At 45.1% G+C, this 25,491-nt stretch overlaps 1 protein-coding gene across 1 annotated transcript in view; it reads right to left on the minus strand.

The window, feature by feature from the left end:
• Nucleotides 1-25,491, minus strand: part of LOC139264383 (ubiquitin thioesterase otulin-like) — a 92,436-nt gene that overhangs the window by 47,328 nt on the left and 19,617 nt on the right. Inside the window, exons 3-5 of the mRNA XM_070880750.1 lie at nucleotides 17,988-18,052; nucleotides 10,537-10,601; nucleotides 688-819 (exon numbers count right to left, since the gene is read on the minus strand). Coding sequence (XP_070736851.1) covers nucleotides 688-819; nucleotides 10,537-10,601; nucleotides 17,988-18,052 — 262 coding nt within the window. The remainder of the gene's footprint in view (nucleotides 1-687; nucleotides 820-10,536; nucleotides 10,602-17,987; nucleotides 18,053-25,491) is intronic.

Genomic DNA, 25,491 nt, shown 5'->3' on the forward strand with positions numbered 1-25,491 from the left:
CTTCCCTCTGTGCTACCATCTGTTTTAAATGGCTAATGACTTGTATAAAAAGTCACACAAGTGCATATTACAAGTACATTAGCATTCAAATGTGAACTATGCTGATCAGAAATTCTACCCTGTGCAGTGTTTTGGAAATGCAATTGGAACTTGATTTTTTTTTAATTAGAAATTTCAAATTTTTACCCATCAGTCTCATGATCTTTACACATTAGGCTGGCAGAACAGTGCAATTGTGGATGCTAAGGTTGGATTAATACTATGGAGCTTTACTTCATTACTCTCAGGAGAGTGGTAAAAATATCACAGAAGTTATCTTCTTTTAGGTTTACTTGTGGTTGGTTGCCTCCATGCTGCTCCATGGCAGCATAATTTGGTCTGTAGAGGGAATGCATTTGGCTTTATCTTGTTCTAAATTTTCCTACATTCTTATAAACGGGGAGTTTTATCTCCAAAATCCAATGCTGAAAGTAAGAAGACTGCAGAAAGGGCTGGTAAAGACCGGTGGTTTGGGTCACTGGGAACTGGTGGTATAAACAAGGCAGTTTCACTACTGGAGTTTCAGCTTAATTTACAAGTGCTCAGACTGATGAGACTGACAGGCCCTAGCAAGCTGTTTGCTTTGTGAAGCTTTAGTATACTACACAAACTATATAGGACAATTGAAACATCAGTTATTGAAATTACCTGTGAAGCTTCCTCAGCCATTATCCAAGATGGGAGCTGCTTGCCTTTGACCAGTGCCTCACACATGACTTTCCTCAACTGATGATAATTATCATTCTTCAAATTTATAGAATGTAACACTGAGCTTTCAGCCTTATAAAAAAAAATGGCAAGATATTCAATTAAAAACCGCAACTTTAAATACAAATATTGGTACAAATATTATTAAAGTAAACTTAATAAATCTCAAAACAAACATTTTCCTGCCCTTGGTTTCAGTTCAATAATGTGGTGTTCCCCTTCTTAGATTGCCTCGAAGCAAAATTCAATTTATCCCACCCTACTTGTGTGGAGTCACCTGACTTTTGCTCAGTTCCTGCTAACTGACACATCAGAGATTGGTAATGTACCACATGGGCATGACCCATATTTTGTAACACTTTCTGTTCGCACATTGGAACAACAAAAACTTGCATTTATTTAGCACCGTTAAAGCACCGAGGCATAAAAGAAAAATGCCAAGGAAGGAGGTATCCAGATGGGTGGCCAAAAGCTTAATTGAAGAGGTGGGTTTTAAGGAGAGTGTTAAAGGAGGAAAGAGGGTGGATAGGCAGAGGGATTTAGGGAGGGAAGTCCACAGCTTGGGGCCAAAGTGCTAAAAGTACGGCACCCAATGATGGGCAACCCTACTGCCTTCGCCTCAAGAGGCTAAAATCAGGAATGGGGGTGGGGGGGGGGGTGATTTGCATGGCTGAAAAGGAAAGGACTTGCATTTACATAGTGCTTCACGGCCAATGAAGTACTTTGAAGTGTAGTCACTGTAGGGAAACATTGCAGCCAATTTGTGCTCCAAGGTTCCACAAACAGCAATGATTTTTTAGTGATATTGGTTGAGGGATAAATATCGTCCAGAACACCGGAAGATCTTTTACATCCATCTGAGGGGGCAGACGGGGATTTGGTTTAATGCCTCATCAGGAAGATGGCCTCAGACAGTGCAGCACTCCCTCGGTACTGCACTGAAGTGACAGCCTAGATTACGTACTCAAATCTCTGGAGTAAGGAGTGGGGCTTGAACCCACGGCCTTCTGACTAAGATCGAGAGGGCTACCACTGAGCCAAGGCAGACCCCTTGGAGGAGGTTAGAGATCATGAAGAGATTTAAACATAAGTATGAGAATATTAAATTTGAGGCATTGGGAGACCTGGAGCCAACATAGGTCAGCAAGAACCACAGCGATGTATAAGTGAGGCGGTGTAGGGTAGGATACAAGTAGCAGAGTTTTGGATGAGCTGAAGTTGATAGAGAATGCAGGATGAGAGAGCATTGGAATAGACTAAGCGGAATATGACAAAGGCATGAATTAAGAGTTTCAGCAGGAGGTAGGTGGAGGCAGGAACTGTTATGGAGATGGAAGTACACAATCTTTATGAGGGAGAGGATATAGGGTGGGAAACTCAGCACAGGATCGAATAGGATGCAGAGATTGCAAATAGTCTAATTTAGCCTGAGACATTGACCGCAAGGGGAATGGAATCAGTGACAAGGGTATGTAATTAGAAGACAATGGGTTCGGTTTTGCCAATATTTATCTTGAGGAAATTATGGCTCAGCTAAGACCAGCAGTCTGACAATACAGGGACAATGAAGGGGTTGAGGCAGGTGGTGGAGAGCTGGGTGTCGTCAGTATACATGTGGAAGCTGACCCCCTATGTCTAGAGAGGATGTCGCCAAGAACCAGCGTGTAGATGAGGAGGAGAGAGCCAAGGATAAATTCTTGAGGGACTTTGGATGTAATGGTGCAGAGACAAGGAGAGAAGCCATGCTGGAGGTGCTCTGGTTACGACTAAATAGGTAAGCGTGAAACTAAGCAACGGCAGTCCCGCTGAGCTGAACAGCACTGGAGGAGAATGGCATGGTGCACCGTGTCAAAGGCTGCAGAAAGGGTGGGGAGGACAAGTAGGGATAATGCAGCAGTCACAGAGGATGTCATTGATTAGGGCTGTTTCAGTGCTGTGGCAAGGATGAAAACCTGACTAGAGACATTCAAACAGGGATTTGTGGGAAAGATGATTTGGGAGGTAACAACTCATGAAGGAATTTGGAGAGGAAAGGAAAGTTGGAGATGGGATGGTAGTTTGCAAGAACGGAAGATTCAAAAATTGAGTTTTTTTTTTAAAGGAGGGGCATTATCAGTATTGAAAGAGAGGAGGATAGAACCTGAGGAGAGGGAATATTTACAATGTCAGCTGACATGGGGCCTGAAAGCAGGAGCTGGGCCTTATGGACAAGGTGAGCTCAAGATGGGATGGGGGAGATGGAAGAGAAACAAGACAAGGATTCAAGGCTAGGGCAGGGCGAGCCTGAGGGGTAAGTTTGGTTTGGTGGGAAGGGAGGGATACGGCAGGGACAGTTCAATAAATGGTCTCAATCTTAGTTACAAAGAAGTTCATGAGCTCCTCGCACTTGTTGGAAGTTTCAGGAGCTGATTGGTAGTGATAAAGAGGCAGGGATTATCTTTGCTCTCCAGGATGATCCTGAAATGATGGGTAGTTTTGGTAGAGGCCCAATAGTGCATGATATGGCCCAACTATATCTGGTGATAACTTGTGATAGGTGGCTAAACCAGATCGATGCCTGTTACACTCAAGCCTACAATCCTTGGACTTGAAGGATTAAGATGAAGGCCGTATAGGTGGTAAAACCAGAATGAAAGAGAGTAAGGCCTTGAAATTTAACATTGATAAATATCTGCCAATGCCACCGCAGGTCAGTGTTAACGTCTGCTGAAATTGATGGCGCTGACAGGACCAGTAAACTGTCACTGGTAGCTAATTAACATTAGCCTAGCGCTAAACTTAGTGTGCAAAGCCATTTTGGTGGTGGTCGTCCTGGCAGGAGGCCTAATGTAATGTGGCTATAGCATCATTGCAGCAAGAACAGTCTTCTCTTAAAGCCATGCTATCATTTCAGAAAGCAGTTCGGCCTCAAGGAGAACTGCCTTCTGAAATGCAAAAAATAAAAATCGTAAAAATATGCAGTTTCTAGCCTTTACAACTCAACTGCCTTCTGAAAAAAATTAACATTAAGAAGAATTCCCAAATGGGAGTTTTCATCTCTTAAAGCTGAATTGCTTTCGGCACCTAAAAATGCTAAAAGTGTTTCAGCAGTAACATTATCATCATAGGCAGTCCCTCAAAATCGAGGAATACATGCTTCCACTATAAAAGTGAGTTCTCAGGTGACTGTACAGTCCAATATGGGAATTACAGTCTCTGTCACAGTTGGGGCAGACAAGTCGTTGAAGGAAAGGGTGGGGAGTCTGGTTTTCCACACGCTCCTTCCGCAGTCTGCATTGGTTTCTGCATGCTCTCGGCAACGAGACTCGAGGTGCTCAGCGCCCTCCCGGATGCTCTTCCTCCATTTAGGGCCGTCTTGGGCCAGGTATTCCCAGGTGCCGGTGGGGATGTTGCACTTTATCAAAGAGGCTTTGAGGGTGTCCTTGAAATGTTTCCTCTACCCACCTTGGGCTCGCTTGCCGTGTAAGAGTTCCATGTAGAGCGCTTGCTTTGGGAGTCTCTTGTTGGGCATGCAGACGATGTGGCCTGCCCAGCGGAACTGGTCAAGTGTGGTCAGTGCTTCGATGCTGGGGATGTTGGCATGTCTATCCTCCCTGTGGATTTGCAGGATCTTGCGGAGACAGCGCTGGTGGTACTTCTCCAGCGCTTTGAGGTGTCTGCTGTATATGGTCCACGTCTCTGAGCCATATAAGAGGGTACTAACACAATTGGCTCAACAAGCAAGGGAAGGGGCCAGGGTCTTGTACTCAGCACTCCAGCTTTGTGCAGGGTCAATACTGCAAGAGAGGTCCTCTACCCACAGGGGCCAGGAGGCCCTCCAGAAAGAACGACGTGGGACCATATCACCCAAGCCTTCACGGTCAGCAGTGTCAGTCCCATGACCTGGTTCCAGTTCCCAAAGAAGCTTCATGACCTCAGACCAGTGGTCAGGGTAAATGCATCTTCAAATGCCATTCCCTACCAAATGCACTACTAACCTCACATACTTCTCAATGCATGACAAACCCTTCTCCCCCCCCCCCCCCCCCGCCTCAATCACTCACCTACCAACAATTTGTACTAAACACAAGGCACACCTCCCATTTCTAGCTTTGCCTCACTCCCTTAGAGGAGATGGTGCACGCCATTCTTGGCAGGGGCAAGGGTGAGCTCTTGGCCAGAGGCAGGACTAAAAGGATGCAAGATGCTGGTATCTTCATGCGTTATCCTCCTTCTCACATGCACCTCTTGCTTTCCCTGCCCTCCCCTCACCACAACTCCATTCTAGTGCCTTCCTCATTTCACGCATGCAAGAAATGCAGCCTGCCTAGCCAGTGGGTGACCAAGAAAAGCGAGAGGAGAGTGAAGAAGAAGAAGAAACACCATCACTTGATTTCACACTCCAGCCCCCAGTGCCTCAAGGTCGACCAGCAAGTCCATTTACAGTGTCCCCCACTGAAAGTCAGCAGCCTTCCACCAGTCATGCTCCAGCCACTGGAGTAGTACTGTATGACATTAGTATGATAGGCAAAGCACACACAAGACTGTCACTAAGGGAATGCATAAGGGTGATGAGTTGATTTTTTTGATGTCATATTGGATGGATTGAACTATAAAGTTGAATTGGAAAGTTTGCTTTGTGGTTTTTATTTCAGCATTGTGGCCAGGAGGACGCTGTGATGGTCAGTACAGAGGTATGGGACAAATGTTGAAAGGGGAATTGATGTTATGGCCACTGGAACCGGGATATCCATCACGGATATCGCAGCCACAAAGGGGCTGTCTGGGTTGCATCCTTCCTTCTGCATCTTCCTCTTCCCCTCTGCAAGTGGATGCTGGAAATCTGAAAAGCATAAAATGCTGGAAATACTCAGCCAGTCAGGCAGTATCTTGACTTGAGACATTGTTGCGTATGGAGAAAGAGTCAGACTGAACACTGTGAGCTCAAAGTAAAGTATGATCTTAGTCTTTTATTGCAGGTCTCCAGAGTGCCTCTCCAACCTATGAAGCTGTACCTGTGTCCTTAAGTGCCTGTGCTCCCAAGGGATTATGGGATCCCTTGAGACTCCAGGGGATGAGCCATCTGGTGGCTGTACAGAGTAAATACAAGTATACATATATAACAGACGTGAACTCTGTTTTTCTCTCGTCACAGATGCTACCTGACCTACTGAGTATTTTCAGCATTTTTTGTCTTCGCAAAGGCCTTCCTTTACCATCTAAGGCCTTGCAAGCATCCAGCAGCACTCCCTGCATGCACACTTCAATAAACCAGCCGTTATTTCAATAAAATTTTAAAAATCCAGTACAAAAGTTTAAATACAAACTTACCTGAAAGATGCGTGTGTCCCTTTAAGAAGTGCTGACAGTGGCTCAGTCTGCTGCACGCTCACTTTTCAGGGCGAGCTTATGGCCCAGAGCTTCGGTCAAAGTTCGCAGAGCATAATGTTAAAGTCTCCATATTTGCATCTCCAGGGTCAGCACTGCAATCAGCAGCGCTAAGGCCCTCACCAGAATGACGGACATCCAGTCCCGCACCAGAAAGGGGCATTAGAGTAGTGGCCGTCATTTTTCGCCAGTTTGCAGCGCTAACTCTTGGTGGTAAGGTAAGGAATTTCAAGCCCTAAAGGCTTTGGAAGGCACAAGGGCAAAATGAAGGTGATGGTGTGATTCGGAAAATCAACAGCTGCACAAGTATCGTGCTGAATGGAAGGCCAAAGGCTAGGGGCTGGATTTTCCGGTCGATTTCGTCCCGGAGCAGCGTGAAAGGCGCGATCCTCCGGTCGGGTTTTGCAGCAGCGCTGAGCAGCTGGGAATAGCTGCACCGGCTGTGTAATGCCCCTGGTTGTGACACCGGCGCGAGTTTTGAGTCTTGTGCGACCCGTCCACCCGGAAATGCGTCCGCAGTTACCGCCTGGGAAATCAGAGCGGTCCCATGATGGCAGAGAGTAAAGGTAATGTACTCCAAAAGTAAGAGTGACTGTTTTTTTTTAAATTTTGTGCGATGTGTGTTGTGATGGATTGGGCAATGTTTTAGGAATGTTTTGCTTTTTTTTTTAAGACTCTCCCCCTTAGCACCCTCCCCTCCCCCCCTTATTCCCCCACCCTTGGCCTGGCTCTTAGCTCGTGAGTTTCCCATCCTTGCGCCAAGAGAGGTGTACAATGCCTCCCTTAGCGCTGCGACTCCTGACGCAGGGCCCAGATGCCCAAACTTACATACTAAAGCGCAAACTATTCCCGGCTAGTAACTTCCCCACCCCGTCGCCACTATCATCCCAAAAACAGAAAAGCTGAAAATTCAGCCCTAGGTGTTCGAAAGTGCTGTTGTAAATGAGTTGGGGGAGAATTTTTCTGAGGATGGGCGCAGAAGGGACTGGGGTTGGAAGGGGGGATGTGTATAGTGAGAGATACAAGTGGTCGGAGATGGCCTTGTCGGTGATTGAGACCAATGGAGACACAGGAGACATCAAGATTAAGGTTGGCCATGAATATGGTTAGGAGAGTTTATATGGAGGATAGTGATGTCAGAGGAGAGAGAAGGGGAAGGCAGTGAAGTCAGAAGAGAGAGGGGAAGGGGAGATGAGCTGCCGGTTCAAATCACCAAGGGTAAGGAGTCTCTCAGTGTATTGTGTGAGGAAGGAGGATATCTCCAGGAGAAACTCAGGTTAGGGCTTGGGGGTGGGGCGGGGAGGAATGGGACACGCAATGGTAGACAACATGGGGGCTAAATTGGATAGCCCCCGAAAACGGGTGTGGGAATTATGATGCACGATTACCCAGTGCCCATTCAGTGTAATGCAGACAGCATGCCATCTTCATGATGCCTGCTCATTATAATGATTGCTGCATGCAGCCAGCGGGGGGCCCAATATTGTTACTTGCTAGCACTGTTTAAAGCTAATCTGCAGCTCTTAAAGGGAAAGTGCATTGTGGTTGCTGGAGGTGCTGACATCATTCAGAATAGTGCTGTGCAACAATCAACAATGGCTGACCATTGCAGAGAGCATGCCTCAAGGTTTCCAACACTGCACTGGAGGTGGAGGAGGTGGAAATGGAGAGCGATGTCCTATATCCTCAGGGGGGCAGGAGCCCCACTATACACATGATGAGAAGGCAGTTGGAACAGATAGCTGCGGAGGAAAGTGCCAGGAGTTTAGCCTTGGAGGACCTGGATGTAGTGCCACAAGACGTTTAACGATCTCACATGTGGACTAGATCAGTGAATACATCTCCAAATGCCATATCCTACCACTTGCAGCACTAGCCTCACACACTGTTCAATTCACCACACCCCCACCACTCACCTACCAACAACCTCTATCAATCTGGACTCATGCCTAACATTCATATGCTTCACCTCACCCTTAGCACTGTTGCAAGCCTTACATCCAGATCTCACAGCTTGCACACACTTCCAACTCTTCATCCATGACAGCCAAATCACCCAAAGATATTGCACCACAAGCACTGACACACTTTCCTCTCTCTTGCAGGAAAAGCTGGTGCACAACCTGAGGCAGCAGGAACTAACTGGAGTAGAGGTACGCCGGCATGTTCTAACCCCATGGAGGAGACATTACTGGCCATTATCAGAAGGGACATTGCTGAGGTCGTGGGCAGCGGTAGGGTTGAATCCATTGAAGATGATAGTATCCTCATACCTAATCCTCCTACTCACATCCCACTTCCCCCTCATCCCACAATCTCTTCAGACTTACAAGTTGCAGATGGTGTAAGCATGCTGTTCTTGATTTCCCCTCGCCCCAATGTTACCCTTAATCCTTTTCCTTTCAGATACCCAAGAACTGCAACCTGGTTAGGCAGTGGAGGAAGACTAAGAAAACAGTGATAATGATGAAGATACGCCATCACTTAATTTCACACCCGCAGCCACTAGCTCAGATACTGACACTGCGTATCTTAGAGGATAGCATAGAGTCATGATCTGCACGAGGTGAAACACCGGGCACAAGTGTGTTGCAACCAGGGCAGGGGGCAAGGATAGCGCAGGTGCCAGCTTTACAGAGGGTGAGGTCGCACTCGAGTTCTACTCCAGAGGACTCAGGTGAGGACTTCGATGGGCCAGGCTACAGAAGGCAGCTGATGGGTGTACACAACAAAATGCTTGGTTCAATGTCAAGGAACACGAGTCCAGCACTAACTTGGTACATGGCTTTGTGCAGAGCTTGGAACCCATCCTTTCCAGCATGATACTGGGGGCCAACTTGTGAACCCAACCATGATGCAGCGTCTGATGGCCGATGTCTCAGCTTCCATTGCAGCACAAGCAGCAGCCACTCAATATCTGAGTGCTGCAGTGGAAGCTCAGACTGATGTCATGCGAGCTCAGCTTGCTGCTATGCAAACTAAAACTGCTGTCATCGTGGCTGTGGATACCAGTGTTCAAAGGGGTTGCAGGGTGTCACAGCAGTCCAGCAATCTGTCCTCCCAACAGATTACTAGGACTGCTGAGGTGCCCCCGGGAGAGTGGCAGCGGCTCCAGGGAACAAGAATTTGCTGTTTTCTCGCTCACGACGACAACACTCATGATCCCACCACGGGCACACTGCCAGCGCCCTTGCTGTTGTCTGTCATCATCTTCGTCCCCCCTCCTCACAAAACAGCCGCTACCGAGCACAATTTGCCCCCCAAAGATTTTAAAAGAATGTCGACAGAGGTGGAATTTGATAAGATGCTTGAAAGAGAAAAAAAGTACCAGAGATGTACGGGAAGAGACCAAGGTGATAAGGGCAGTGACGGGTTGGGTGGGGGAGATGGTGACTAGTGCAGCCAGGTCAAGCTTCAGTCAAAGGCAGGATGTCAATGCAATGATCCACAATAAGGCCATGGATGGCAAGGATCTTGTTTCCGAGTGAACAGATGTTCTGGGGGGGGGCGGGGAAGGGGCGGAGAGCGACAGTGATTTATCCACTGGCTGAGTCCAAACGGGAAGCAGAGAATGGGCTAATGGACTGGGAAGGAGGTTGGCAAGGATATATGTTACCTATCTAATAGTAAGTGATTAATAGAGATAATGTATAGAGAATATCATCCCTGTAGCTACAATGGCAGAACACTGAGTTATCAATTATGATTAAATCTAGTCTTGTCTATTCTCACATTCAGTTTCACTCAAGGTCAAGTTTACAATCTTTATAAGAAAAGAAAAAATAGTTTCAGAAGGTTCCCTTCCTGTTAAATTGCACTGCGATTCTACAGGCTGGAGTATCACACCTTCCTCATTGAACATTGTTCTATAAGCAAGAAAATTGTGTGGGAGGAGAGTGGAATCACATAATCAAGTAATGCAAAACTCATTGGGGACTGAGAAAGCAGGTCCTCCTGTCAAAGATCCAATCAATCAAGGGTTGAACTTGTTTCCCCAACTTTATCCCTTTAATGCAGTTTGAAATAATATAATTTCCATTTTTGTATATGTTACCAATGAACTGGAAGCCTGAGTATTTTATGACATGCCACACTTTACAGCTCAGTTAAGTGAATATAGTACAATGTACATGGAATTGGATGCATGAAGCATAGACCCAGCCTCCCAACTGAAAATAGCATGGATAAAGTAGAATAGGAGAGCAACTCAAGAGGGAAAAAATAGAAGGAACTGACATTGGTATGTTCATAACATGCCTTCATGGGTAAACATGAATCAACTGGAATAGTTTCTGATGACTTCATACAAACACGTCACAAATACCTCCAAAATTTGCTGAGAGACCATTAAAGAATTATCATACACAAAAAACATCATTGATTACTTGGATAAATTCAATACAATGTTCTTCATCATCTTACCTCCATTCGAGTCGTGTTTTGTTGACTTTCATTCTGTAAAATGAGGTCATATTTTAGACCACTACCTAAAAGTGCCAAAAATCAAACAGAAAATGTCTTTTGGTATTGCATCATCATTCACATTTGAAAGTTTATTACTCTTGACTTCTTTACTACTGGTAGGATATTTTCTGACCACAACCCCCAAGTTAAAAAATATAATAGAGCGTAAAAATGAATGAGGCCATTCAGTTCATTCCATATGAGGCAGTATTCTGAAATTGTGTGCCAGACATTCACTTCTAGCTTTTCCTCGGCGTTTAACCATCGGAATCAGCAACTGTTTAGTGATCCACCAGTTTGTGCATTTATTAAACTGCTTATTCCATAATTTCACAAATGTTAGAAAAATATAGATGTGTATCATAAAAGATAACTGACAGTTCAAATGTATTACAAAGGTGTATGTTAGCACAACTTATTTTTCAATTAGAATGTACATAAATAACATGGCTGCAGTTTGGAGAAAATCCATTTCTAGGCCCACCATACACTGTCCCCCTTGCTCTCCAAGCTAATAGACAGCTGCACTGACAGCAGAAGTCTTGTGAACAGAAGAAACTAACAAGTGACAAAATACTTTCCACAAACTATTACACCATACTAGGACTGAAAATCCTTGGGCCATGATCCTGGCACTTACACTAGGGACACATCCATGGTACCCACCAATACTCCACCAGAGTTTACATAGGAACACAAAAGATAGATATATGGCACAGAAACAGGCCATTCGGCCAAACCAGTCCATGCCGACATTTATTCTCCACTCGAGCCTCCTCCCATTTTTCCTCATCTAACTATCAGCATAACCCTCTATTCCCTTCTCCCTCATATGCTTATCTAGCCTAAACTTGAATGTATCTATCTTCTTCTTAGGCAGTCCCTCAGAGTCGAAGATGACTTGCTTCCACACTAATATGAGTTCTCAGGGTGACTGATGAGTCCAATGCGGGACCTGCAGTCTCTGTCACAAGTGGGGCAGACGGTGGTTGAAGGAACAAGTGGGTGGGGTGCATGGGTTGTCGTGCGCTCCTTCTGCTTGGCTTCCGCTTGCTCCCAGCGAAGAGACTCGAGGAGTTCGGCGCCTTCCCAGGTACTTCTCCTCCACAAAGTGTCTTGGGCCAGGGATTCTCAGGTGTCAGTGGGGATGTTGCACATTTTCAAGGAGGCTTTGAGAGTGTCCTTGAAGCGTACGCTCTGCCCACCTGGGTCTCGCTTGCCGTTTTGGAGCTCTGAGTAGAGCACTTGTTTTGGGAGTCTAGTATCGGGCATGCAGACGATGTGGCTTGTCCATCGGAGCTGATCAATGCTTTGATGCTGAGGATGTTGGCCTAAGCGAGAACTCTGATGTTGGTGTGCCTATCCTGCCAATGGATTTGCAGGATCTTGCGGAGGCAGCATTGGTGGTACTTCTCCAGTGCTTTGAGGTGCTTGCTGCACATAGTCCCTGTCTCTGAAGTATATAAAAGGGTGGGTATCATTACTGCTCTGAAGGCCATGAACTTGGTGCCGGGTTTGAGTGCTGGTCTTCAAACACTCTCTTCCTCAGTTGACCGAAGGCTGCACTGGCACACTAAAGGCAGTGTTGGACTTCGTCATTGACGTCTGCCCTCATTGACAGTAGGCTCCCGAGGTATGGCAAATGGTCCACGTTGTCAAAGGTCTCGTCATGGATCTTGATAATCGGAGGGCAGTGCTGTATGGCGGGAGCAGGTTGGCGGAGGACCTTTATCTTACGGATGTTTAGTGTAAGGCCCATACTCTCGTTTGCTTCGATGAAGGTGTTGACGATGGTTTGGCGTTCGATCTCCAAGAGTACACAAGCATCATCTGCATACTGTATAATTCAATGACAGAGGATGGGACGACCTTGAATCTGGACTGGAGGTGATGGAGGTTGAACAATTTCCCGTTTGTTCTGTAGATTAGCTCCACTCCAGCGGGGAGCTTATTGAGGGGTAGATGGAGCATTGCAGCAAGAAAGATCGAGAAGAGCGCTGGTGCAATGACACAGCCCTGCTTGACCCCGGTCCGCAAGTGTATTGGGTCTGTGGTGGATCCATTGGTCAGGATCGCGGCTTGCAAGTCATCGTAAAGCAGGCGGAGGATGGTGACAAACTTTTGAGGGCAGCCGTATTTGAGGAGGACACTCCATAATCCCTCACGGTTGACAGTGTCGAAGGCGTTTGTGAGGTCAAAGAAGGCCATGTACAGAGGTTGGTGCTGCTCCCTGCATTTCTCTTGAATTTGACACGCGGTGAAGATCATGTCCATTGTGCCCCTTAGTGGGTGGAATCCGCATTGTGACTCTGGGAGGAACTCTTCAGCCACTGGAAGAAGGAGACTGAGGAGGATTCTTGCAATGACTTTCCCTGTGGCAGACAGCAGGGAAACTTCTCTGTAATTACCATAATCAGACTTATTTAGCCTAACCTTAAATGTATCTATACTAATTGCCTGAACTACTACCTGTGGTGGCAAGTTCCACATGCTCACCACTCCCTGGATAAAGAAGTATCTTCTGAATTCCTTATTTGACTTCTTGGTAACTATCTTATATTGATGGCCTCTAGTTATGCTCTCTTCCCCACAAGTGGAAACATTCTCTCTGTATTCCCTCTATCAAAACCTTTCATAATTTTAAAGACCTCAATTAGGTCACTCCTCAGCTTTCTTTTTTCAAGCGAAAAGAGACCCAGCAAGTTCATCCCTTCCTGATAGGTAAACCCTTGCATTTCTGGTATCAGCCTTGTAAAATCTCTCTCCACCCTCTCAGAGTCTCTATATCCTTTGTATGATATGGCGACCAAAATTGTACGCAGTACTCAAAGTGTGGTCTAATCAAGGTTCGATACAATTTTAGCATAACTTCACTACTTTTCAATTCAATCCATCTAGAATTAAACCCTAATGCTTGGTTTGCTTTTTTTGGCCTTGTTAGCCTATGTTGCTATTTTTAGTGATTTGTGTATTTCTACTCCGAGATCCCCTTGTTCCTCTACCCCACCCTCCACGTAATAAGTGACCTCCCTAATCTTCCTACCAAAATGTAATACCTCTCATTTATCTGTGTTGAATTTCATTTGCCAATTATATGCTCATTTTGCAATGTTAATATCTTCCTGTAATTTCTTGCAGTCGTCCTCAGCATTAACTATCCCCCACCCCCAATTTAGTGTCATCCACAAATTTAGAAAGTGTTTTTGATTCCAAAGTTTAAATCATGAATATAAATTGTGAACAACAGTGGTCCCAGCACTGATCCTTGTGGAACACCACTACCCACCTTCCGCCACTGTGAATAGCTACCCTTTACCCCAACTCTCTGCTTTCTGTTGAAGCCATTTAGGTATCCATTCTGCTACTTGTCCGAACTTCACATTCTCTGACCTTGTTCATTAGTATATTATCTAAGGCCTTTTGAAAATCTAGATAAATTACATCTACTGCATTACCCTTGTCTATTCTCTCTGTTACGTCTTCATAAAATTCAATGAGGTTGGTCAAGCAAGATTTTCCCTTTTGAAATCCATGCTGACTATTCATTATTATACATTGGTCTTCTAGATGTTCTATTTTCTCCTTCAGTAAGGAATCCATTATTTTTCCTACCACCGAAATTCCATGGACATGTTTTATCACCTTAAATATAGCTATTATGTTAGCTATCTGCCAATCCTGTCATTACATCTTTTTCTAATGAATTATTAAATATGTGTAGTAATGCCTCAGTTATCTATTCCCTAGATTCTTTAAAATGTGTGGATGTAATCCATCCAGACCAGTGTTTTTTCCCTCTGAGTTTGATTTATTTATTTAATATATATCCTCTTTTTATTTTAAATGCAGTTATTTCATTACTAATCTCATGATCCATCGTCATCATCATAGGCAGTCCCTCGAAATCGAGGAAGATTTGATTCCACTCTAAAAGAGCGTTCTCGGGTGGCTGTACAATCTAATGCAGGAATTACAGCCTCTAACAGGTGGGGCAGACAGTGGTTGAAGGAAAGGGTGGGTGCAGAACCTGGTTTGCCGCACGCTCCTTCCACTGTCTGCGCTTGGTTTCTGCATGCTCTCGGCGACGAGATTCAAGGTGCTCAGCGCCCTCCCGGATGCTCTTCCTCCACTTTGGGCTGTCTTGGGCCAGGGATTCCCAGGTGCCGGTGGGGATGTTACACTTTATCAAGGAGGCTTTGAGTGTTCTTGAAGCGTTCCATCTGCCCACCTGGGGCTCGCTTGCTGTGTACGAGTTCCGAGTAGAGCTCTTGCTTAGGGAGTCTGTTGTCGGGCGTGCGGACGATGTGGCCTGCCCAACGGAGCTGGTCGAGTGCGGTCAGTGTGTCCACCTCGCTCCCCGGTGAATACGGAGGCAAAATAATGATTTAAGATTTCTGCCCTCTTTCACTGTTTGTGGTATTATCATGTCCATCCCTTAGTGGCCCTATACCCATCCCAATATTCCTTTTTTAATTGATGTGTCTGTAATATATTTTACTATTTTGTTTTATGTTCTTTGATAATTTAATTTCATAGTTCCTCTTTGCCTTCCTAATTTTTTTTTGACTTCTTTCCTAATCTCTATTTTCCTTTATCATGCTCTCCCCTGCTGTCCCTGTACTTAATGTGTGCCTCTTTTCTTAAGCTCAATTTTTCTCATGACTTTATTGATCCACGATGTCTCATTAGTGTTTAGCTTTTTTTTGTGTTTTAGCAGAATATATTTTTCCTAGACTCTGTTGAACACCATTTTAAATGTTTCCCATTGCTGTTCTACATCATTGTTTGCTAATATTGTTGTCCATTTTATTTTCCCTAGTTCTATTCTCAGCCCCTCAAAATCAGCTTTTCTCCAAACTATTATCCTGGTCTTCGCCATACTTATGTACTTCTCCATTATTATTTCAAAGCGCATTATATTACGGTCACTATTGCCTATATGTTCCCCTACTTTTATTTCTCTTATCTGCTCTAGTTCATTCCGCATTACTAAATCCAATGGCGAATCCTCCTGTGTTGGTCCCTTTACATATTGGGTTGGATCAGAGTCGTGTACACATTGTAGGACTCCATTCCCTTATCCCCTTTACCAATCTCTTCTGTCCAATTAATAATTGGGTTAGTTGAAATCCCCCATGATTATTATTCTGATTTTTACCCATTTCTCTAATTTGTTTGCATATTTCTTCCTCCACCTCCCTTTCATTATTAGGTGGCCTATAGATTACCACCTATTAGTGAGATTATCTTTTATCTCTATCCATATGAATTCTATTTCTGTCTTGCTGATAGCTGCGTCACTTTTTTTGATGACCATTATGTTATCCCTAATAGATACAGCTACTCCACCTTCCCTTTTTCCCCTCTATCTTTTCTAAATATGCTATACCCTGCAATATTTAATTCCCAGTCCTGATTTTTTTCTTTAGCCATATCTCAGTAATCCCTACCATGTCTGGTTCCTCGCAACGCATGATTGCCTCCAGCTCCCCTGTTTTATTACAGACACTGTGTGCATTGCTGTACAGACAGTTTAACTCATTTTTAATAACAGTTCCTTTCACTTTATTTTTCGCCATCTTTTTACACTCCTGTTACATAGGATTACATAAGATACACGGCACAAAAACAGGCCATTCAGCCCAACTGTTCTATAACTCCATTTATTCCATTGATCAGCCATGATCTTATTGAATGGTGGTGCAGGCTCGAAGAGCCAAATGGTCTACTCCTGCACCTATTTTCTACGTTTCTATGTTTCCCTGGCCATCAGTATCCTCCCTTACTAGAGTCTTTTCCATGCTCTCCTTTCCGGTTTTTTTTATATTTAGACTGGTTTCATTTCTTTTAGATCCCTCCCCCATCTTACTAGTTTAAAGCGTTTGCCACCTCCCTATTTACCCAGCTAGGATACTCATTTCCCTAATTTGTTCAAGTGGAGCCCGACCCATCAGTACAGCTCCTTCCTGCCCCAGAACTGGTCCCATGAAAAGGAACCCCTCTTTCCCACACCAGCCACGTGTTAATTCTCCTGATCTGTCTGCTTCTATGGCAACTTGCCTATGACTCGGGCAATAATCCAGAGATTAGTACCCTCGAGGTCCTGCTTTTTAAATTTAAAGCCTAACTCCTGATACTCTTTCAGCAGGACCTCCTCCCTGCTCCTACCTATGCCGTTTGTTCCAACATGGACCATGGCAAGTGACCGTATTCTGGATAAAACTGTCCAGAAATTCCTCCCCCTCCCTTAAGTTTCAGAGTGTCTCTAACTCGCACTCCAGCTCAAAGACTCTGCAGTTCAGAGACATTTCCTGCAGATGTTCACAAACTCGTATATACTTACGATCCCGACACATAGCCTTCCCTGCCATTCTTTAGAGATTTTTATTTCTAAGTTTATTTAAATTAAAGATTTTAATCAAGTGATTATTTAGTTATATTATTAATTAGGTTATCTAGTTATGTTATTAATTTAATAAATTATTAGTTATTGTTCCCCAGCTCTATTGTTCCCCTAGCTTGGAGACAAAAAGTTGCGGGGTCAGTGAGCGGACACCTTCATTTTCTTGGGACTGATATGCCCACAGCACCATAGGCACCGCTTGAGAGCGCGTTGTGCTGAAACTCCAGTGCCTGCCAGTATCCGGGGCTCGAGTAGGCCGGGAGTGTCCCAAGACCCCCTAGTTAACCTATACACTATTTGAAGCTCCTTTTAGCCCTTCTGTTAATAGGGCTTACACTGAAACATGGAGAGAGAAACAAATGTGTCCATTTTTGGGATGTCAAAGTTATTTCCCTGGACTCCCCCCAGTGGGGCCCACTTGTGTCTTTCTAGAGGGCCGTATGCTTCACCGGATTCCAGTTTTATGCCTAATGCCATATTGGCCAGGAAAGTGGGAATTCCGTAACGTAGTTGACACTGTGAAAGGGCTGGTAGAGTTGCGCTACTGGTGGCAAGGATCTGCAAGTCTGAGCATTTGGAAAAGCAGCATTATTTTTCAGCAATATTTAATTTTATTGTGAAGAGTAATGCCTCCATTTTATATTTTTGTGATAAATATGATATAATAGATATCAATGTAGTACCCTTGGTACAGATTGAGATGTACAGTAGAATCATTTTCAAGGGACAAATCTATTTGCCCAAATACCTGTGCAACCAAACAGTACACAATACCCACTCAGCATTTTGGGTTAAAACAAAAATAGCTAGCCAATGCTTGCATAAATTTTTACAACACTGGAACAACAGGGGATCAGTCTACATATTACACTCGCTGTGGGTGCAGTCTGGCCTTGTAGTTTCTCACAATCAAAGCTGTGCTGTGCCATCTTTGAAATTTAACACACTAACTACATACTGAGGTACCTATACTGCTAACATTTACAAGTAAACATCCAATCAGTACCTGATTTACTGAGCCAACTTTTCTTAATGTCATCCACACTACGGTATAGATCTTCTTCATCACTACTGGATAAAATAGAAGACACAAAAATCAATGCACTGAAACATATTTCACACATGGACATCAAATATGAAGGGTAGAATCTATCTTCAAGTTCATCCATTTATCAGGTAACAATATAGGTCATAAATACAGCTTCACTCACTTATAGTATAAGAACATAAGAAATAGGAGCAGTTGTAGGCCATTTGGCCCCTCGAGCCCGCTCCACCATTTAATAAGATCATGGCTGATCTGATCATGGACTCAGCTCCACTTCCCTGCCCGCTCTCTATAACCCTTTATTCCCTTATTGCTCAAAAATCTGTCTATCTCTGCTTTAAATATATTCAATGACCCAGCCTCCACAGCTCTCTGGGTCAGAGAATTCCATTGATTTACAAATCTCAGAAGAAATTCTTCCTCATCTCAGTTTTAAATGGGCAGCCACCTAATACAGGCCTTATACAAGTAAATGAGGGGCCTAGCTTCTATATTAGGCCCTCTCACCAAAATTTGCTATCGCAGAGTGGAGAAGCCGGGCCAACAATGCAGCAAGCAGCCAAAAATTAATTTCTTCAAATGGGCGAGCCGCCAATAAAAGCACCAGCAACTCACCCAATTAATATTATTGAAGCCCGACGCCCACTTTGGAACGATCTTGGACACAAATTGGGGCCACATCACTGTCTTCACACCTGAAACCGGGCGCCAATGAATTTATACATCATTGTCTATGCAGGGCACCATATTTATCTCCAAAAAACAAGACATCCATATTCATATAATCTGCAATCAGTTGTCTCAGTCAAATCCAATTCATAAGAACTTAAGAACATAAGAATTCGGAGCAGAATAGGCCATACAGCCCCTTGAGCCTACTCCGCCATTATTATCATGGCTCATCTTTGACCTCAACTTCACTTTTCCACCTGACCCCATATCCCTCGAGTCCTTGTTTGTAATTTGCTTCAGATCTGTTCACGAGGAACAAAAACCAACCTCCACCCCTCTAAAAACAAACCCGAGTTATGGAATATCTATGGATCCATATTGAGAAAAGAATTTCTGAAATTATTTTAAAAAAACGATCAGTAGTATCTATGAGGAAAATATCTAATGTATCATGTTACTCCAGTTTAAAGCATAAATTTACAAGGCTCACATTGATTCAGATTCAATGGACTAATCAGTTTAGAAAAATATTGACTTATAGTCCAATGATTAAGTGACACATATTTTTGCCCTTGGCTGATCTGGAAGAGAATTTGCATACTGGTGCAACTTGTGTGGGTCAGGGATGGAGCATCCACAGGAATGAGTGAGATAAGGGCCCAGATATTAACAGGCTGAAAAAGGCCGAGGACGCAGAGGTCCTGCTGATCTTAACTGTAGCATCTCCTTAACATTTTGTAAGTCCGTCATCTGCCTGGCAATCGGCCAAATGGACAGCCTGGCCGGTTGGCGGGAGGCAACACCAGTGGCAGGAAGCCACTGCCGGGAACCCTTGGGGCTGGTAATCAGGAGGATGGGGGGGGGGGGGGGGGCTGAAAGAGTCAGCAATTGGGGCTGGGGGAACACTCCTGCTCCTCTTAGCCAACAAGCCCATAGGGACACTTGCATTGGGTCATATTCTAAGTATTTCACTTTTTAAACCCACCTGACCTGCTCCCACCCGTCACGGGTGATGGGTGAATAGAGGCCACGGTGTCTGTTGAAATTTTGGAGCACAGGTATGGTTGAAGTTCTTGTGCTTATACCTTAAAGAACTGTGCCTTTGAAAAAAGTATGCCTTTGACATATGCATTTTATACTTTTTGCCCTCCAAACACAAACTTAAAATGTGTGAAATTTAAAAAGATTTTAGAATCCAACATTGTTTACTATTTGGATACTGTTGGTGTTTTCCCATGTCAACTCCTCAACATGGTAAGATTTAAAACCGATTTAAAAAAAAGACTTGCATTTATATAGCGCCTTTCACGACCACTGGACATCCCAAAGCGCGTTACAGCCAATTAAGTACTTTTTAAAAAAGTTTAGTCACTATTGTAATAAGGAGTCGTGATAGCCAATTGCGCACAGCAAGCTCCCACAAACAGTAATGTGATAATGACAAGATAATCTGTTTTCGTGATGTTGATTGAGGGATAAATATTGGCTAGGGCACCGACGATAACTCCGCTCTTCTTTGACAGTGCCACGGGATCGTTTACATCCACCCGAGAGCAGGCAGGGCCTCGGTTTAACGTCTCAACCGAAAGACAACACTCCCTCAGCACTGCACTGGAGTCAGCCTAGATTTTCTGCTCAAGTCATTGGAGTGGGACTCTGAACCTACAACCTTCTGACTCAGAGGTGGGAGTGCTACCAACTGAACCACAGCTGACACTGTTACAAAGCAATTTTACTCCCCTGAAATATCATCCAACAACTGCTACCATTCTAATCATTCTGTAACATTAGCTTCTATTGATGTGTGAAGAGAAAAAGATTAGTGAAGACCAATGCAGGTCCCTTGCAGTCAGAATCAGGTGAATTTATAATGGGGAACAAAGAAATGGCAGACCAATTGAACAAATACTTTGAATCTGTCTTCACTAAGGAAGACACAAATAACCTTCCGGAAATACTAGGGTTCGAGGGTCTAGCGAAAAGGAGGAACTGAAGGAAATCCTTATTAGTCAGGAAATTGTGTTAAGGAAATTGATGGGATTGAAGGCCAATAAATCCCCAGGGCCGGATAGGCTGCATCCCAGCGTACTTAAGGAAGTGGCCCTAGAAATAGTGAATGCATTGGTGGTCATTTTCCAACATTCTATTGACTCTGGATCAGTTCCTATGGACTGGAAGACAGCTAATGTAACCCCACTTTTTAAAAAAAGGAGGGAGAGAGAAAACAGGGAATTATAGACCAGTTAGCCTGACATCGGTAGTGGGGAAAATGTTGGAATCAATTATTAAAGATGAAATAGCAGCGCATTTGGAAAGCAGTGACAGGATCAGTCCAAGTCAGCATGGATTTATGAAAGGGAAACCATGCTTGACAAATGTTATGGAATTTTTGAGGATGTAACTAGTAGAGTGAACAAGGGAGAACCAGTGGATGTGGTGTATTTGGACTTTCAAAAGGCTTTTGACAAGGTCCCACACAAGAGATTAGTGTGAAAAATTAAAGCACATGGTATTGGAGATAATGTACTGACGTGGATAGAGAACTGGTTGGCAGACAGGAAGCAGAGAGTCAAAATAAACGAGTCATTTTCAGAATGGCAGGCAGTGACCAGTGGGGTGCCGCAGGGTTCAGTGCTGGGACCCCAACTATTTACAATATACATTAATGATTTAGATGCAGGAATTGAATGTAATATCTCCAAGTTTGCAGATGACATTAAGCTGGGTGGCAGTGTGAGCTGTGAGGAGGATGCTAAGAGGCTGCAGGGTGGACAGGTTAGGTGAGTGGGCAAATGAATGGCAGATGCAGTATAATGTGGATAAATGTGAGGTTATCCACTTTGGTGGCAAAAACAGGAAGACAGAATATTATCTGAATGGTGACAGATTAGGAAAAGGGGAGGTGCAACGAGACCTGGGTGTCATGGTACATCAGTCATTGAAGTTTGGCATGCAGATACAGCAGGCAGTGAAGGCGGCAAATGGCATGTTGCCTTCATAGCTAGAGGATTTGAGTATAGGAGCAGGGAGGTCTTACTGCAGTTGTACAGAGGCTTGGTGAGGCCACACCTGGAATATTGTGTTCAGTTTTGGTCTCCTAATCGGAGGAAGGACGTTCTTGCTATTGAGGGAGTACAGCGAAGGTTCACCAGATTGATTCCCGGGATGGCAGGACTGACATATGAGGAGAGACTGGATCAACTGGCCTTGTATTCTACTGGAGTTTAGAAGAAAGAGGGGATCTAATAGAAACATAAAATTCTGACAGGATTGGACAGGTTAGAGGCAGGAAGAATGTTCCCGTTGCTGGGGAGTTCCAGAACCAGGTGTCACAGTCTAAGAATAAGGGGTAAGCCATTTAGGACCGAGATGAGGAGAAACCTCTTCACTCAGAGAGTGGTTAACCTGTGGAATTCTTTACCGCAGAAAGTTGTTGAGACCAGTTCATTAGATATATTCAAAAGGGAGTTAGATATAGTCCTTACAGCCAAAGGGATCAAGTGGTATGGAGAAAAAGCAGGAAAGGGGTACGGAGGTTGAATGATCAGCCATGATTTTATTGAATGGCGGTGCAGGCTCGAAGAGCCGAATGGCCTGCTCCTGCACTTAATTTCTATGTTTCCATTACCCATGAACTCATCAATGTCTAAATTAAAAACAAGAGTGTAGATATGTGAGTATGAGAAGTGTGTAAATCAATTGCCATATTTAACAGATTCATACCAGATTAGAATAAATCATGATATCATACAAGTTGCAAAGGCATCAATTATTACAACTATCTGGTATTAATATTTCATCTCTTTCAGAGTCCTCTTACATTAATCATTTTTTATGAGATTGAGTGGGTGTCCTTTATCTGAACCCATCAACAATTCCTTGAAAATGGTCATCATTACTGATAGTTGTTACTGATGGGATTTGAGTAGTTTAGGGAATGGAGAAACAGGGGTCGTAATTCGGTACCGCTGATTTTGAGGCGGTGTCACCAGCTGAGAGGATTTTTTTACTGCCAAGCGTTAGGCGCGGCCCCGAAACGCAAAATTCAGTTTTAGCGCCTGAAAAACGTATTTGCAGCATTAAGTCATGGCGTTGCACACTTACCTGGAGGCGGTAAGCGACATTGAGTGGCCCGTTAAGCAGGGCCTCGACATCCGGGCGTTAGGCAGCATTTTGAGCTGCGTCAGATATAGTGGCGCCACCTGGATTCCATTGAGGTGTTGATTGGCCGCCTCAACACCTCGTGCTTCGATTTGCTTCCTCCGCACTCACTCAGACGGTGAGGATGGCAGACCCAGCAGCAGCAGGTCAGCGTGCCCATCGGTTCTCGGGCGCCGCAGTGGATGCACTCCTTGTCCTGGAGAGGCGGTAGGAGTTGCTCAGGACAGAGCCTGGGAGACCACCACAACCGCAAACTTTCAGATGGCAATGGAGGGAAATCGCAGAATGAGTGTCTGTGAGTGACATGGTGGCCAGGACAGCCACTCAATGCCACAAAAAGTGGAACGACATGATGCGCTGGTGAGATTGAGTATCTTAAACTTTCAATGTCACCATGCTATGCTCTGAGCTCAATGTGCACTCTCTGCTCAATGTAGTGTTTCGGGATCCATGCTCTACATGGGTGATGCCAGATGCACGTTTCACATTTGAAGTCTCACCCACGCGCTGTGAACGTTCCTACTCGATTCTGCAAACCCAGCCCTGATGTTCTTAACTCCTCAGTCTTATCCGTCTGGAACAGGGTAGCCATCTCGTGGCCCCCTAATTTAAGCATTGCCACAGCAAGTCCACACAGCGAATGTAAGTTACCTCGAGCTGTGAAGACTCATACAGTAACATCTACTAAACTATGTAAGGCACTGATAGAAAGGCTCTGACTCAGACGTTCGCTTTAATCTCACAGGACAAGCTCACCTACAACCACAGAGAGCAGATAAGGACTGGAGGAGGAACTTACTCCGTTGCATGAGCGTGTCTCGGCCATGACAGGCATTCAAGTTGGCGGAGGGTGAGGCCGAACGCCCCCGGGACAGTGACGGTATGTTGAGTTCCTTTCAGTGTCCGGCAGGCTACTTAGGCCTGAAACCACAATCCTTCAGCTCTTTCCATGAGATTGGCATTCTCAAATGCTCCTGGCCTCCTCCCCAGCAGGTAACCAGTCTTCTATGAGTTTGTGCTTTCAGATGATCAACCAGATGCACCGGGGCCTTTACGACAGCCTTCCACTGGTGGAGATGCTGCCGAGGAGGAAGACAACGACTCCTGTTTCGATGTCACACAGGAGCCAGTGGAATCGGAGAGCGGGACAGCATCTTTGTTGAAGAAAGGATGGTCGGGGAGGCAGAAATGGGTAATGCTCCAGGACCCAGTGGCCTTCAGCAATGCCACGAGGAAGGGGAAGCCCGGGAGCCAGTTCCCCGGGTGGTGAGTACGCGCCTGAGTGATGCTCAGCAGCACTCTGATGATGAGCCGGAACTAGAGGTTGTCGCAAGACAATCCCTACAGTTGCATAGTGATCTGTTGGGTGCACTAGCAAGGGTGCCACAGAGTCTGGATGTGAGGATGGAGGAGTCCGCCTCATGCTATTGTAGGCCTGCAGACTATAGTGTGTGGTGGTATTAATCAGCTCTGCACTGTGCTGCAGTCGCAGTCAGTCTTCATGCAGAGGAAACTTGATTCCACAAACGCACTGACCGCTGCCACCCTGTCTAGAGCCTCCATCAGTTCAACAGGAGCTAATCTTACTGAACCCGAGCAGCAATCTGTGCTCACCCAGATGATGAGGCTCTGCCCCGGGAGTAGCACCATGACAGGCCTGTTGGAACCTGATGTCATCTCTTAGGACGACATCACTCCACCTTTGCACCTGCCGCTCTCTGCAACCCATCCACAATAGCGTGCTGTCGCCCATGCTGAGGTGAGGCAGTCCGCAGCTGGGCCTTCCAGGGCCCGAGCTGGTTGGGGACTTCCTCATAGGCCATCATGTGTGACTGCGGCTCCAAATCAGCAACAGACTACTAGCCTTGCTGCAGGCCCCGAGGCCCCATTGAGGAGTAGCAGCAGGTGTAGGGGGGGGGGGGGGGCAGGGGGAGGAAAGGAGTGGTAAAGCACTGTACAAGAGCAAATAAAGATCTGTGGGAAGGTGGCCACATCTCCTCACCTTGGTAAGATATGAACTCATAACTAGTTGCACTTGTATGACGCAGCAAATAATTGCTTGATAGTCAACAGAGATGGCTACCTTGTTGGAATGTGAACTGATGTCAATAGTTATACTTGGATGTCATTGAGAATGTTTGAAGGGATCTTGTGGGTGTGATTATTTGTTAGGGATGAAGGTGTTGTCTTGTGCTTGTTTTCAGCACAGCACTGTCAGGCTTCCTCCTTCTTGGCTGAAACTCCTCGTCTTCCCCGAGGTGGGTCATCCATCCCTGGTGGTAATAGCTAGCCCCTCATAATGGCCAGGCTGTGCAGCATGCAGCACAAAACAGTGAACATGGAGACTCTATCAGGAGTACTGAAATGCCCCTCTAAAGAACATAACATAACATAAGAAATAGGAGGAATAGGCTATCTGGCCCCTCGAGCGTGCTCCGCCATTTAATAAGATCATGGTTGATCTGATCATGGACTCAGCTCCATTTCCCTGCCCGCTCCCCATAACCCTTTACTCCCTTATTGCTCAAAAATCTGTCTATCTCCACCTTAAATATATTCAATGACCCAGCCTCCACAGCTCTCTGGGGCAGAGAATTCCATTGATTTACAACCCTCAAACAAAATTCCT

The sequence above is a fragment of the Pristiophorus japonicus genome, chromosome 5, assembly GCF_044704955.1.
Source record: "Pristiophorus japonicus isolate sPriJap1 chromosome 5, sPriJap1.hap1, whole genome shotgun sequence".
Taxonomy (NCBI): domain Eukaryota; kingdom Metazoa; phylum Chordata; class Chondrichthyes; family Pristiophoridae; genus Pristiophorus; species Pristiophorus japonicus.